The sequence below is a fragment of the Rhinatrema bivittatum genome, chromosome 9 (genome assembly GCF_901001135.1).
Source record: "Rhinatrema bivittatum chromosome 9, aRhiBiv1.1, whole genome shotgun sequence".
NCBI lineage: Eukaryota > Metazoa > Chordata > Amphibia > Gymnophiona > Rhinatrematidae > Rhinatrema > Rhinatrema bivittatum.
In genome coordinates this window covers 42,451,423-42,466,693 of record NC_042623.1, presented here as the reverse complement: position 1 = coordinate 42,466,693, position 15,271 = coordinate 42,451,423, and the positions used below count along the sequence as shown (strand labels likewise).

General features: G+C 43.7%; 1 protein-coding gene across 1 annotated transcript in view; it reads left to right on the top strand.

The window, feature by feature from the left end:
- RELN (reelin) overlaps positions 1-15,271 on the top strand; it is a 699,179-nt gene that overhangs the window by 603,421 nt on the left and 80,487 nt on the right. The window contains exons 45-47 of the mRNA XM_029615599.1: positions 5,061-5,310; positions 5,836-6,004; positions 14,513-14,653. Coding sequence (XP_029471459.1) covers positions 5,061-5,310; positions 5,836-6,004; positions 14,513-14,653 — 560 coding nt within the window. The remainder of the gene's footprint in view (positions 1-5,060; positions 5,311-5,835; positions 6,005-14,512; positions 14,654-15,271) is intronic.

Sequence of the window (15,271 nt, the reverse complement as noted above, 5' to 3'; positions counted from 1 at the left end):
GAGCAATTCAAGGGTTCATGCCATGCCAGGATGTCCTGAGACCCAGGACTCATGGGCCCATTTTAACACTTTGTTATGCAATCTCGAGAGTACCATGGTTTTCCACAGAGAGATGTGTATCGCCGTGGCAGAAGAATCTTTGCTGGATCGATGATATGTCTTCAGTTTGAAAGGAATGGGACAGGACATCAGTTTGTTGGTTCTTGCAAGCCGGGCGGTACTGTAGTTCAGAGTTGAAGTTGGCAAAGAAGAGAGACCAAAGGGATTATGCTGATGGACATGGTACAGGCATTTTAGATTCTTTTGGTCCATGTATATGGTGATTTGATGTTGAACCCCTTCAAGAAGGTGGCACCATTCCTCTAAGGACAATTTAACAGCCAGAAGGTCACGGTCTCCAGTATCATAGTTATGTTCTGCAGATAAAAACTTCTTAGAGAAGAAGGAACATGGACAGAGGGACCCTTCATTGTTGTGCTGGCTGAGGACAGCCCCTACCTCCAAGGGTAGAGGCATCTACCTTTAAAATGAAGGGTAGCGATGGGTCCGTATGGTGCAGACAAGGTCCCTGGGAGAAGGCAGCCTTTAGCTCCTGGAAGGCCTTGAGAGCCTCTGGTGTCCAAGTCTGGGTTTCGGTACCCTTACTTGTAAGGGTGGTGAGAGGAGCCATTAAGGTGGAGTAACCCGATAAACTGCTGGTAATAATTGGCGAACCCGAGGAGTCTTTGAAGGGTTTGGAGTCCTGCAAGGCAAGGCCATTCCAGGACAGCCTTGACTTTATCCAGGTTCATATGAAGTCCCTCTCGTGAGACGACGTACCCCAAGAAGGGAAGTTCCTCCTGTTCAAATAGACACTTTTCAAGTTTGGCATATAGATTATTCTCTCAGAGAAGCTGACATGTCTATGATAGGCAGGTATCGTCTGGAAAAAGATCAGGATATCATCCAGATATACCACCACGCATGTGTATAGTAGAGCGTGGAAGATCTCATTTACCATGTTTGAAAGACCGCATGGCTGTCACATAGACTGAAAGGCATTACCAAATATTCATAGTGCCCATCACGTGTGTTGAAAGCAGTCTTTCATTCTTCACCAGTCTTAATGTGGATGAGGTTATAAGCACCCCAGAGATCTAATTTGGTGAATATCTTGGCACCTTGTAAGCAGTCAAAAAGCTCAGTTATTAATGGTAGGGGATAGAGATTCTTTTTTGTGATAGCATTTAGGCCACAGTAATCTATACATGGCCTAAGGGATCTGTCCTTCTTAGCCACAAAGAAGAATCCAGTGCCCACCAGTGAGGATGATGGTTGAATAAAGCCTCTGCAAGGTTCTCAGTAATGTTCTCCGGCATGGCTTGAGTCTATAGTAGGGAGAGCAGGTAGACACAGCCTCTAGGAGGGGAGGTCCCCGGGAGAAGTTCTATGCCACAATTGTATGGGCGATAGGGCGGTAATGTCTCTGAACTTTTTTTAGAGAAGTCTGTATATTGGGGTGGAAGTTCAAGTAGTGCTGAAGCCACCACCAAGGAGGTGTGAAGTTCCGAATGAGATAAACAGTAGTCAAAACAGACAGATCCCCCACTGTACCAATTGTAAGATGGTCCAGTCGAACTGGGGGTTGATGTTGGCGGAGCCATGGTAAGCCTAATATGACTGGATTAACGGCCCGAGGAATAATATGAAAGATAATTTCTTCGGTGTGCAACAGACTGGTCTGGAGTTTAAGGGATATAGTATTGTGAGTGAGAGAACCCAGTAGTGGATCTCCGTATACAGAGGAGATCACGAGAGCTTAAGGCAAGGGCAAGGTAGGAATCTGAAACCACTGAAGAATGATGTCATCATCAGGTGCTGCAGCCTTTTCCCACTGCGGGCCCTTTAATGTCAGGCAGTCAGGTGCGCACGCACCTAAGGAGAGCTGCAGGGATGCAGCAGTCGTAGTGGCATCCTGCTGGGTGGAGGAGAGCAGCGAGGCCCGGCATTGGGGATGAATAGTGCAATTCACAGGAGGCCCCAGCGAGCCATGAAATACAACACACAGCCAATGGCCAGGACCAAACTGGGCTCCTGCAAGTGAATCATGAGACCCCAAGAACAGGGAGAGAACAGTTGGGATGGAGTTTGTTGTTACTCATGAAACTTAAAGTTGCTTGCTTTACTCATTACATCTTCTGAAAATATGAGGCATCTGGGTATTATAGTGTGACGAGGATTTTGCCTGTCTCTAATTCAGTCCCCAGTATTTTCCATCAGTAAGATAGTGGGAGAGGGGTTTTGCATTTTGGGATCCTCCCACATCAGTAACCTCACCTTTTTATGGGCTAGGTAACTTGGGGTTTATAAAGCTTGGGAGCATGCTCAGTGGTCAGAGGGTTAGGCACAGCTGTAAGAGCCAGAAGGAAGGAGAGACCCGCAGAGGGTTGGAGATAGAGATTCCCTCAGAATCTCAAGCAAGCTGCATTTGGAGAAGTGGAATTTGAGGACACAAGCTGGCGATCCCCTCAGGATCTCAAAACCAGTGATTTTTGGAGTTTTTGGACTCTGAGAAGATTTTGATGTTTTGGAGTCTTGGGACCAGAACTCAGAGATTTGAAGAAGATTTTTGGAAAAGGTTGGTCAGTCTATAGGGAAGGTAACCCCCCCTGTTTCCTAAAGGTCTGGATCAGAAGTTTCTTTTTGCCCAAGCAACCAGGAAAGCTGGGATGAAGGGAAGTGTGAGCTTTCGGACATTTTGTCTAGTCTGAAAGAGAGAAGCTGGGGTGAAGAGAAGCTGAAAGAAGTGACGAGAAGTGTAAAAAGGTTTTGGATTACAAATTGAGAATTGACCCACGGTTTGGGATTTTTGCTAAAGATAATGGTGCAAGGAACATGGACAAGGAAACCATTTTTCCACTGTATTCATTGTTTTGATGCTGAACTTTGATTTGTGATACAGGTCTGGATGCTGTTTTTATAAGTTGCAGTACAGATTTTATTTTGAACACCACTTGGCATCTTTGCTCTTTTTTTTTTAAGTGCACCAAGGGCCCTGGAGATTAACTTCTCCCCCCCCCCATCCGACTCGAACTCGGAACCGTACCACCTCAAAGTGAAGGATAAAGCACCCAATTTGGGGACTGGTTACAACAGCATTTACAGGGAAAGAAAACCCATTCAAATGTACAAACTTTCATTTGAAATGATTTGATTCTGTGGTGTTCCTCATGATTCTGTCCTAGGTATGGAGCAAGAGGAAACTCCCAGGTCAGAGAAACAAACCAGACCAAACCCTGTCCCCTTTTCTACCCCCTCCCCCCCCCCACCAAGAAGAAAATCATAGCTTTAAGCCATCATTGAGTGCTTTGTTATGTTAGCTCTTTTTCCGTGAGCTGTATATGTAAAACCCTGTGTCGAGGATTTGCTGGTTCCCCTAGAGCCATACAAATATTTGTTAGTCAGGGCTGCGCTTGCCATCCTACCCCTTTCTTCCTGCACTTCCCAGGGAGTGAGCTCTTTCTGTGGGGGGGGGGGGGGCAGGGGGAGGAAATGCTTTGTGGCCCAAGTGATGGAGCGTCTGTCCTGATGTGCGTATGTATATCTCTCTAATGTTGTATTCTCTTCAGAGACAGACAGACTGGACCCAGACTGGGTGTTCAAATCAAATTTACTGATTATTTCCAGAAGGTCAATCACTGTCCCAAAATCATTCAACTATCTGCATAGTCTCTCAGCTGGGGTGCTGGTGGCCATCTCTCTAGCTCCTGGGAGGCAGCGTGCCACTGTCTCCTCGACTATGCAAACAGCCCATTAGATTGGGAATTTTAGGGGAATCCCACGCCACAAAAAGATCCTGCCTGAGTCCAAAGTTCAGTCTGATGCCCACAGCCTGCGTCCTGGTCGCTTTGGGGTGGAGATCCGAACGGGAATCTCCTAAGGCTTGATGTTACAACCTTGATAGACCTCTCTGGGAGAGAAGCCTGATGTTCCGGTTCTGGTTACAGCCCTCTATCTCTTTCCAAGTGTGCAGAGGGGTGGGTAAAAAACCTCCACACTAACAAAAAGAGGAAAACTCCAAAAGTCTCTATCCAAAAGTTCTAACGCTGGGCAGCGCTGTGATTGGCCTTGCTTCCTCTAGGGAGTAGAGGGGTTGTTCACAGGTCTTCAGCCCCTGCTCTCAATGTTGGGGGGGGGGGGTTGCCCCTCTCCAAAGCACAGGCTATACCCCAGAATAAGACAAACTAATTCAAAAGCTGAACCAAAATCTACAAAAATCTCTCTCTCCTAAAAAAGGGAGGCAGACCATCTCAGATAAGAGGGGTGGGGGTGTGTACTGATGAGGAATTTCCTCTAATGCAAGAAAAACACCAAGCTGGGTTAATAGGCCCAACTCAGCAGGGAGAAAGTAAAAATAGCTCCTTACTCTTCAAAACCTAACTCAAAATGACCACACACTCTCTACCTCTATCTCTGCCTTATGCCCCTGGGATAACCAATCACAATCAGATCAGTGGAGAGACTGAAAGAGAATGGAAAATCCTAATGCTGTTACTAGTTCTGATGGTAAAGGACCTAGGGCCATCTGGTGGCCTACTGAACGGTCAGCCACATATATATATATATATATATATATGTATATGTATTTATATATATATATATATATGTATATGTATTTATATATATATATATATGTATTTATATGTGTGTATATATATATATATATATGTATGTATGTATATATATATATATATACATATAAATAGGTATAAATAGATCCCATTATAATTCTTTCTATCTTACTGCTTTCATTAAAACAAAAATTTAACAAATACAGTTCAGGGATTATATCTAAAGTTTGCTTAAATCACCAATACATGTTTTAACTTATAGCAAAGATTACACTTTATTCTTCTACATCTAAAATGAAATGTAATTATTTTTCTCCATTTCAGAAGTCTCTTCATCATTAGTATTACGACACAGCCAGCTGCTTTTGGAGGTTTTTGGTTTTTTTTTGTTCTGATAGTCTGTTTTTAATTTTCATTGAAATGTGAAATGTCCTATTTTGGATGCTTCAGATTCTTATTGGTGGCAATATATCTGGTAACACCGTCCTGGAAGATGATTTCACCACGCTGGATAACAGGAGGTGGCTGCTGCATCCAGGCGGAACCAAGATGCCAGTATGTGGTTCTTCTGGGGACGCTCTGGTGTTCATCGAGAAAGCCAGCACACGGTATGTGGTGAGCACGGACATCCTGGTGAACGAGGACTCCTTCATGCAGATGGATTTTGCAGCCTCCTGCTCTGTTACTGACTCATGTTATGGTAAGATATTCAAATTCTATGTCTTGATAGGTAGGTAGACAGTGCATCAAGCTAGGTAGAGAGAACATGGTACAAATCTACTCTTCTTTCAACTTTCATCACTCCAAATCACATTAAATCTTCACTGATGGTAACTGTGCTGTTTGTATGTATTACTGTGCATGTAAAATTGCCTCCCAGAACCCACCCCATCTTACAGTGGTATAAATAGTTAACTATTTTGTAAGCTTCTTCAGAGTCACTCTCTCTCTCTCTCTCTCTCACAACTAAATGCTTTTCAATATGGACCTTTATGTTACTACTCATTTTTCTTTCTTTGTTAGTAAAGGAAGTTCAAGACAATTATATTAAGAGACAGTCATAAGAGCTCATCATGAACATTAAAATAGTAACTGTCAACAAGTTAAATTATATTATTTAAGAAATTATTTGAGGGAAAAGGAGAGTATAAAAATGTTGTAAGCAAGGTACCTATACTCCTGGGTTTCATTATATGAGCTGACATGTCCACCTTGTATTCTTTAGCTATTGAACTGGAGTATTCAGTGGATCTGGGACTGACATGGCTGCCGCTATTGAGAGACTGTCTTCCTACGCAGGTAGACTGCTACAGATATCACCTTCAGAGGATTCTGGTATCAGACACTTTCAACAAATGGACAAGGATTACTTTGCCTCTTCCTCCGTACACCAGGTAGGAATAAATGTACTACACAAGTGGGTATCGAATCTGGTCCTTGAGAACCCCAACGGGTTGGCTTTTCAGGGTGAGCAAAATATACAAGTTAACTTTGCACTTGGACCAAAGGGAGAATGAATATATTCCTTTAATATTCATCATGGATAGCCAGAAACCCAGACTTATTTGGGGTTCCTGAGGGGTTGGATTTTAAAAACTCTGTACTTCATAGATGTTATCTCACATTTTCTTTATTTTCTGTATTCATTAAGCTCCTTTCTGCCTAGTCCTCCAGGGTTGTCCATCCCATTATCTCCCAATGCCTTCAGCCTTTAGTCTTAAAAATATGCTGTAGTCCTCTGCACTAGAAATGATTGCTAAAATTATTAATTGTAACCTTGCCCCAGACTCATTTATTCTGATGCTCTGTGTTTCTATTCATATACTGTTTCTTCAGTAGTCTAGAACAATGCTTCTCAAATCTAAACTCTCAGGCCTCCAAAAAAAAAAGCCTGATTTTTTGGGGTAACCACAATTCACAGATTAATTGGTTCTTAGATTAATTATATGCAAATATGGTTCATGAATATCCACTGTAAATTTCTTGAAAAGTAGCCCTGATTGAAGGACTTTTGAATCTCCTAGCAAGGGCCAGTGTCAGCAACCAGGTATAAACCTCAAGCAGCACAAGCAAAAGCCAGCTGCCGACTTGGTCCCGCTCCTGCTTCCACTCCACTGATCGCTGCTCCTCCGCCCTCCGCTCTGCTGGCTGCCTCTGCTTCTCCTGCAGCTGCAGCCTCCGCTGGGCCTGGGGGTGGTGACGTCCCACTTCCACCTCTTGTGAATCCCAAGAGCTTCCTCCTACTACTGATGGTGGCAATGGGTAGGTCATAAAGTTGTCTTTTTCCTAAGGCAGTGGGAGGCCTTGTGCCAGCCAGCTCTGCCCCTGGTCTAGAGCAAGTTGGGGTGAAAATTATCTGAAAGGTGCTCTTCTTGAAATATCGTAATAAAACTTGTTAAGGTAAATTTTCAATAAGATGCCTAACAAAGTATGTGTGTATTTTGCTGCCCGAACAACCCTACCCACATAGTTTGAGCTCATAGATCGGATTGTTAGGCAGATAAAAAGTATACGCGTATCTTACGTTATTTCAGATGAGGGCGTAAAGTAATATTGAATGCCTTTTGGAAAATTGTACGCTTTGTAGTTTTCTCCCCCTACCATACTAAGTTATGCTTGCTCTTCCCCTTCCCTTTTCTCCTCCTCCTCCCTAAAGGAACGCCTCTTTTCTAAGCGGCTAAAAGAGTGCCCGTTGTGAAAGTACACGCTTACTTTTAAGTGACCGAAAATCCACTTAGCCAGTTCCCTGTACGACTAAAGTCTTTGAAAATAGGCGCCCTTCTTAGCCCAGTGGGAGCATAATATTAGCATTTAGGTACTGAAATTTCATGGATAGTAGTCACTGGAAGTTTTGGCAGCTCGTTAATAAAAAAAATATATTTTTTTTCTTACAAAACTATTATGGGCACAGCTTTTGTTCAAATTTTGCAAACATTTAGGGGCGGATTTTCAGACTCCGCGAATAGGCCTACTTTTGTTTGCGCTCCAGGCGCAAACAAAAGTACGCTGGATTTTAGTAGATACGCGCGGAGCCGCGCTTATCTGCTAAAAACCTGGATCGGCGCGCGCAAGGCTATCGATTTTGTATAGCCGGCGCGCGCCGAGCCACGCAGCCTACCCCCGTTCCCTCCAAGGCCGCTCCGAAATCGGAGCGGCCTTGGAGGGAATCCTCTAACGCCCTCCCCTCACCTTCCCCTCCCTTCCTCTACCTAACCCACCTGCCCGGCCCTGTCTACACCCCCCCCTTACCTTTCGCCGGGGATTTACGCCTCCCGGAGGGAGAAGTAAATCCCCGCGCGCGAGCGGGCCTCCTGCGCGCCGGGCCGCGACCTGGGGGTGGGTACGGAGGGCGCGGCCACGCCCCCGGACCGCCCCGGGCCATAGCCACGCCCCCGTACCCGCCCCCAAAACGCTGCCGACACGCCCCCGAAACGCCGCAACGACCGGGCCCGCCCCCCCCCCGACACGCCCCCCTCGGAGAACCCCGGGACTTACGCGAGTCCCGGGGCTCTGCACGCGCCGGTAGGCCTATGTAAAATAGGCTCACCGGCGCGCAGGGCCCTGCTCGCCTAAATCCGCCCGGTTTTGGGCGGATTTAGGCGAGCAGGGCTCTGAAAATCCGCCCCTTAATGTATTTTATCAGTTGAGCAGAGCACAGTCCAATGAGCAGCTATAGCTGAATTAAGTGTCCTTATAAAATTATTGCTTTGGTTTCAGTTGATGTATGTCAACTGCGTACACTCCCTAATCCTCTTTAGTTGCCCCCCATCTTCCTATTGTTGGCCTGCAGAAGGCTGTCTGCTTTCTTCTTGTTCCTCTGAGGGCTCTTCAGGATCTCAAAAAACAAAACAAAAAGCAATAGCAAAAGGTTGCAAACAGAAGTCTTTGTGCTGAAAGGTCTGAAGGGTCAGGAGTGCGGGTACCTGAGCAGCATGGATCCAGATGGGGCAGCCTTGGCATGAAGGGAAAATGTGGCTGAAGTCAATGGATTCCTTTTTCTGATTCCTCACAGTGCAACCCTGAGCTGTCCTTGGACTCGGATTCCATTCCTTTCACCAGGGGTGGCGTGGGTTGCTGCTGCTAAGTGGTGCAGGCAGAAAAAAAAATGTTTTTCAGTTACAAATTTAAAACAAAATATTTGACTGCCTTTCAGACCAGACTGCATAACTTTATTTTAGTGCATATTGCTCTGTACAAAATGACATGCAAGCCCCCGACTCCCAAAGAGCTTGCAATCTTAAATGAGTATTTGAGGCAGTGAGAAATAAAGTGACCTTTAGTCATGGTCATGAGGAATTGCAGGGATAGGATTTGAACTCTAGTAGTTTGGCTTCCTAGGCCATTACTCAACTACTAGGCTATGCCCTCAATGTAGCTCATAGGAGCCAAAAAGCCCATTTGTTTGTAACCTACAAGGCTACTTTTAGCATGCAAACATTATGCTAATGTTTTACGAGAAAGCAGGCAGGCACTTTCTCTTTGAAAATTAGCATAAAGTACCTGTGCTAAAAGCAGCTGCGTACTTTGCACTTGCTTTGTCGTGTGGGCAGCTGAGAAGCATCCAGTGTCACGCGTACTTGTGGAAAAAGTCATGTGCGCGCACTGGTTGCAACCCTACCCAACCTAAACATGCCTCCTCATGGTCCAGCTAAAAGTGTGAGCACTGTGGAAGCCCACGCGTGCTTTTATCCAGGAACAGGAGTGCATTTTCTTCCAGGTAAACAGCTTTGAAAGCTGTTCTCCCAGTGTCTTATGTTCTCAGTAAAAGCTGGGCCTCATGCAAGTCAGGGGGGGTGACAACTGATGCCCCGAGAAGAGAGTCCCCTACGGTGAAAATAGTAGCAGAAAGTGTTCTTTTGTGGAAACTGCAGTACAAATGAAGACAGAGAATATATTTTCCACCCATTATAGTTTTCAGATCCAGTGTCAATCAGTTGGAGATTTGGGGGAAATGGAAGGAAATGGCAGATTTTTATCACTGTGTCCAGGTATGTAAGAGGGAGTCAGTTTTTTTGGAGTCAATCAGGTATTATGGGAACTTAATAAGCTGATGAGACTCCAGCTGTTGAAATCTCTATTGCTGTGTATTATGAGGTCAGGGGGAGGGTTTGGTCTTTTTATTTTTTTGTAATTTCTAGACCACCAATTTTTAGCTCAAGCTGGTTTACAACAGTTTTTCAGATCTAACAAATCCCTGTCCCCAAGGAGCTCACAGTCTAAGTTGGTACCTGAAGCATCAGGAGATAAAGTGACTTTCCCTAGGTCACAAGGAATGTCAGTGGGAGAAATAGGATTTGAGCCCTGGTTCGCAGCCTATTGCTCTGACTATTAGGCCACGTCTTCCTCTACCATCTCAGAGAAGATTTCCCTCTTTACTAATGCATATATGTCTACTCGTGGCCAAGAAATGTGTTAGGTTCATGTAGGCTGACTCTTCCTCTCCTGGTAAAGCTCACTAGAAAATTCATATGGGGCCAATGAATGTCATCAAGTGGATTACTGTGAGGGGAAAAAGGTCAAAGATGCTTCAGGAATTTCATGTCTTTTGGGACCCTTTCACTGATTCTCCGCCTTTAGGCACAGATTTCCATCTCTGTCAGGCTTGCTATGCAGATGCACTAACGGGCCGATTCAGTAAAGATCGCGGGAGAACAGGTGCTCCGTGTTGAGTGCCAGCTCTCCCAATGAGCACCCAGCCACCTCTCCTGGGCACTCAATCCTATATTTAAATGAGGGGTTGCGCTAAAAGGAGGCACTAGGGATGATTACATACCCCTAGCGCTTCCTTGGCCCAGGGGAGATGGTTCTGTCAGCGGGTTCAGGAAACTGACACTCAATTTTACGAGCATCAGTTTTCCGAACCCACTGACAGCGATCGGTTAGGAAAATGGATGCCGATAAAATTGAGCGTCCATTCTCCTAACTGGACTGGCCGGCACATTTTATTTTTTATTTTTATTTTTTTTACATTTTTGGTTCCTCTGACTTAATATCGCTAGGATATTAAGTCGGAGGGTGTACAGAAAAGCAGGCCGCACATTTTACTTTCTCAATCCTGGGTGACTGACTAATAGCCTCATCAACATGCATTTGCATGTGATGAGCGCCATTCGTTTTTAGGGGGTTTGGTCATGCATTTTCGAGGAGCTAAACCCCTTACAATATAAGGGGTAATAGATGCCCCCCTCGAAAACACATGGCCAAACCTCTGTTAAACAGTGCGCACGGCCCAGCACATTTTACTGAATCAGCCCGTAAGCAGTCTAAGATCCAGAAAGTAATCTAAGCCCGCTGTCGATGGCAATATAATATGGGGCAATTTATCATGGCAGTGTTTGTGGAAACTTGCCTGCAAGATATTGAGTAGATGATTCATATCAGAATATTGGTCTTTAATTGTTTTAATGTATATTAAATGGATTTTGGATCCTGTGGGCCGAGGTGGGAGGGGAAGGTGAGTTTGTAAGTTTTTTGAAAGAAATATGTGTGTATTGAATTGAATAGTTTTGGTGATATTTTGCAATTATGTTGGGGTTTTTAAACAGTATTCACTTTTCACGCTTGCTGAACTGTGTGATATTCCCACAAGTACTATGATGTATATTTTTGAAAATCAGTAAAAACATTTTAATTAAAGGGTATCTTCCATACTTACTACATGATTATAGTGTCTGTGGCAGCTATGGTACAATAGGATGGAGTTATTTCAAGTACCAAAATGAAACAATGAGGAGTATCCTAATGGCTAGAGCAGTGGGCTGAGAACTATAAGAAACCAGGGTTTGATTCCTGCTTCTCCCACAAATACTCCTTATGACCTTGGGTAAGTTATGTCATGCTTCAGGGACAGCTTAGATTGTAAGTCCTCCTGGAGCAGCAAAATAACTGCAGTATCTGAATTGTAACTTTCTTTGAGCTCAGATTTGGGAAGGGTGAGTAAATACATCTAAAATCCAAATTCCTAGAGAGGTTGGTAGACAGGAGAATGTAATTCTCTCCCTATGCTGATGGTCATCTCAGTCCTTGTATTAAGATAGGGGCTGACAATACATCCATGACAGAGTAAGTGTATTAGCAGTCCAGGGGCATCTTGCCATAGCAGCAAGTAAGCCAGTTTGCACCAAACATATGGCTTTCTTCACAAGGAATCCCTTTTGCTCAATTTAGCCCTGTTTTGAGCACAATATCCCCAAGATGTACTACCTTACAGAAACTTTTAGTCTTATGTCCACAACGTGATTGAATTTGTCCTTTTCTCTTGCCCCCTTGAAAAAAAAAATCATTCCTGATGCATGCAATGGCACTGGTTGGCATGATATTGAATAAAGGAGTTCCAGCTTTCAGCACTATGGGGTGATGATGCGGCTTAAGTATGTGGATAGATAACCTACATATATTCCTCACCTTTCCCCTGTGAAGACTCCAGCATCACTTGGTCTTGAGCTCTGTTATCTACTTTATACTTTGATTATTAATACACAGAGTTCTGGTTCAGCCTATTTATATATTTACTACAGATGAAAGCTTGTCCAGTCAACAGAAGCTTGACATGGTTTGTAAATTATGTTAGTTGGGCCTGAATATGCTTGTTAGTACGACTGGTGAATCAATGTTGCTAAGTAAGATGACTTACTGTTCATTCATGTGATGAGCTGAGTCTGGCCCATCTGTAGACATGTGGTTCCAGTGCTCTGGGGAAGAGGCAGCAAAAAGTACTTCGGTTGGTTTTCATGTTTTTGCTCCTTATTAGGCATCAGCTGGATAATATTGTCTTGGGAGTCAACAAGAGATGCATGCTGATGCTGCCATCTAGTGTTCGTGCATGCTATATACATTGGACCAGATTTTCAGCAGGAGTCAGTCAGCTGGATCATGCAGGGGAAAATAACAGATGGCACCAGAGGTGGTCCCGAGGCAGGGAGAGGACTTTTTCTGCAGTAGCCAACTTAATCCAGATAGCCAAATGGCAATCAAATCTAGCCAGACAGATTTTGGCAACTAAGCTTATGATAATTAAAAATGTGCTTAATTTGACTATCTGTTCATTGGGGCTTTGAAAATCAGCCCCTTTCTACTAAACCTATAAAACTGTATTACTAACTAGATTTCTCCAAAGATCAGCTTCACTAAAATCTTAGATCTATTCCTTCTCCTTTGGATCTTATTCTTAAGTTGCTTTTCTTATTTACTATATTTAGTTATTTAGTTATAAGAAATTTATATTCTCTTGTATTCAATATCCTGTCCATAGCATATTACAATAAAACAAAAACATAAATGACAAGCAACTTAAAAATTTAAGGAAAACATCCCCCAAAAGCAAAAACTACATTGTTCCTTTAAAAAACAAAAAAAAAGAAAAACAAAACAATCTTACAAATAGCAAAGAAGAAAATCAAAGGCCTGGGAAAATCAATAACCCTTTAATCTTTGTAAAACTCAAATCATCAGAATTTTGCGAAGCTCGTTTGGGAGAGAATTCCACAAAACAAGCTGGGTGATGGAAAAGGCTTTTAGACAGGTATCCTGTGGTCGAGCTTCACAATAAGATGAATCTGCAAAAAGCGCTTTCCCAGATGAAAGCAACGGACAAATGGGAAAACAATCCCTTTCATGTACTGAGGACCATCCTCTAAAATGTCAAAATCATAAACTGAACCCGTGCAGCGACAGGTAAGTAATCCTATCACAGGGAGTCTGAACCCTCTTACAAGCCTGGCCGTGGCATTTTGCACTAATTGCAATACCCTAAGCAATGATTTGAGAGGATCCAAATACCCAGCATTGCAATAATTAATGGTAAGTGGGAAGATCAGCCAGGTCTAGAATATATTTCAAGAGGACTGTTTGTTAAGGGATTTCGACCATTCTGTGTCTGCGGGAAAAATCTTAGTAAATAGGTTCCTAGCAGGGTCATTCATCAAATTGCAAAGGGCCTTATGGTGTGATAATAGGCTCTAACGTGCCTTATAACATGCAATATAGGCAATATTTTGCATGTCCCCACCCAGATACCCTCCCCTATTACAATGACCTTCTTTGCGTGAGATTTGTCTGCATGAATAATGCAAATGCATCCAAAGAAGGTCATTACTAGGCAGTTCGAGGCAAATTATTTATGGTGGCCAACTGTGAAGGTGGTCAGCCGCAATAAAATAACAACACTTCCTTGGTAAGCATTAGATGTGCGGCGGGAGGCCAAGGACCCTAACATGAGTCCGGAGCCTCCCGCCACACATTTAAAGTGGCAGAGAAGAGAAAAAATAAACCTCATCCAAACAGGGAGGTTGAGCGGGGGTCATTGCTCACCCCAGTTTCAACCCAGGACCACCAGTCAAGGTGGTCCCGACTCCTCTAAAATAAAAATAAGGTTTAAAATAAGTATGTGGCAGCGGCCCCTCTCTCCCCGGCCTCCCCATAGACAGATCTCTCTCCGCCCACCCCCTGGCCCCCCCTTAGATAGATCCCCCCCCCTCTCTCTCTGGCCCCCAATAGGCCTCCCTCCCCTGGCTCCCCTACAGACAGATACCCTCACCCTGCCCCCTAGTCCCTAGTGGAATGCTTGATCTGGAAATCATATCCGGATTAGTTGCATAGCAGCCATACAGCCAGCCCCAGCCTGTGATTTAAAATCAGATCCAGGAATCAAACCTGGGTCTTCAGCATGCTGGATCTATCAGATTCTCCCTGTGATTTTTATGATTACCTGACAGATGAAGAAGTCTTTAAGATGAAAAAATGTTGTTATTTGTAACTTCTGCAAAAGAGACCTGATACATTTCTCTTGCCTTTATGTATTGTGTAGAAATAAGCTTTTTTTTTTTTTTTTTTTTTTTTAACGAAGCTTACCAGACTTAAAAATGTTGTCATTGTTTGTAAACATCTTTCATTCTTTAACCAAGGTCTCGGGCTACTCGCTTCCGCTGGCATCAGCCATCTCCATTTGACAAGCAGCAGACCTGGGCTATTGACAACATTTACATTGGGGACGGATGTGTGGACATGTGCAGTGGCCACGGGAGGTGCACGCAAGGAACTTGTGTGTAAGTACAGCATAACACCTGCTATCAGGAGAGTCATTTTGCAGAGGGGGGAATGCTGACAAGACATTGTACTTCTTCTTTCCTCATGCTGTGCAGTGGCACCAAAGTTAACTAATGTAGTTTTACATGCTTTATGGCAAACAGACTAAATCTATTTGAAAATTGAGAGGACGGTAAAATTTGGAGCACCCTTTCTTTAATAAAATGATGCTGGTAACATTGGGAGGTTTGCAGATGTACTGCTGTTTCTGTTCATGTTGGTATTCTAAAATGTGAAACTTTCCTAGGCAAGTTATTGATATCCCTGAATGCCAGAAGCATTTTCAAACACTGTCATTAATTTGAGTAATTTTGAGACTGCTTCTGTTCCTTACACTGAGCAAACTTGGGAGATGGTTTTCATCGTTCCCAATGGGAAGAGAAACCTATAGTGCTCTTCTCAAACAATATCTATCTGCGAGATAACTCCTGGAGAGTAGATCAAAGCGTTCACTGCTGCAAATGTAACTACATCACCTTTCTTCCCAGCTAGCTCTCAGTGTAGGAGAGGAATGAGTGGAAGCAAATAAACTTTCAGCAACAATAAACTTCTATAGGGTTCTTTAAGATTTTAATTGG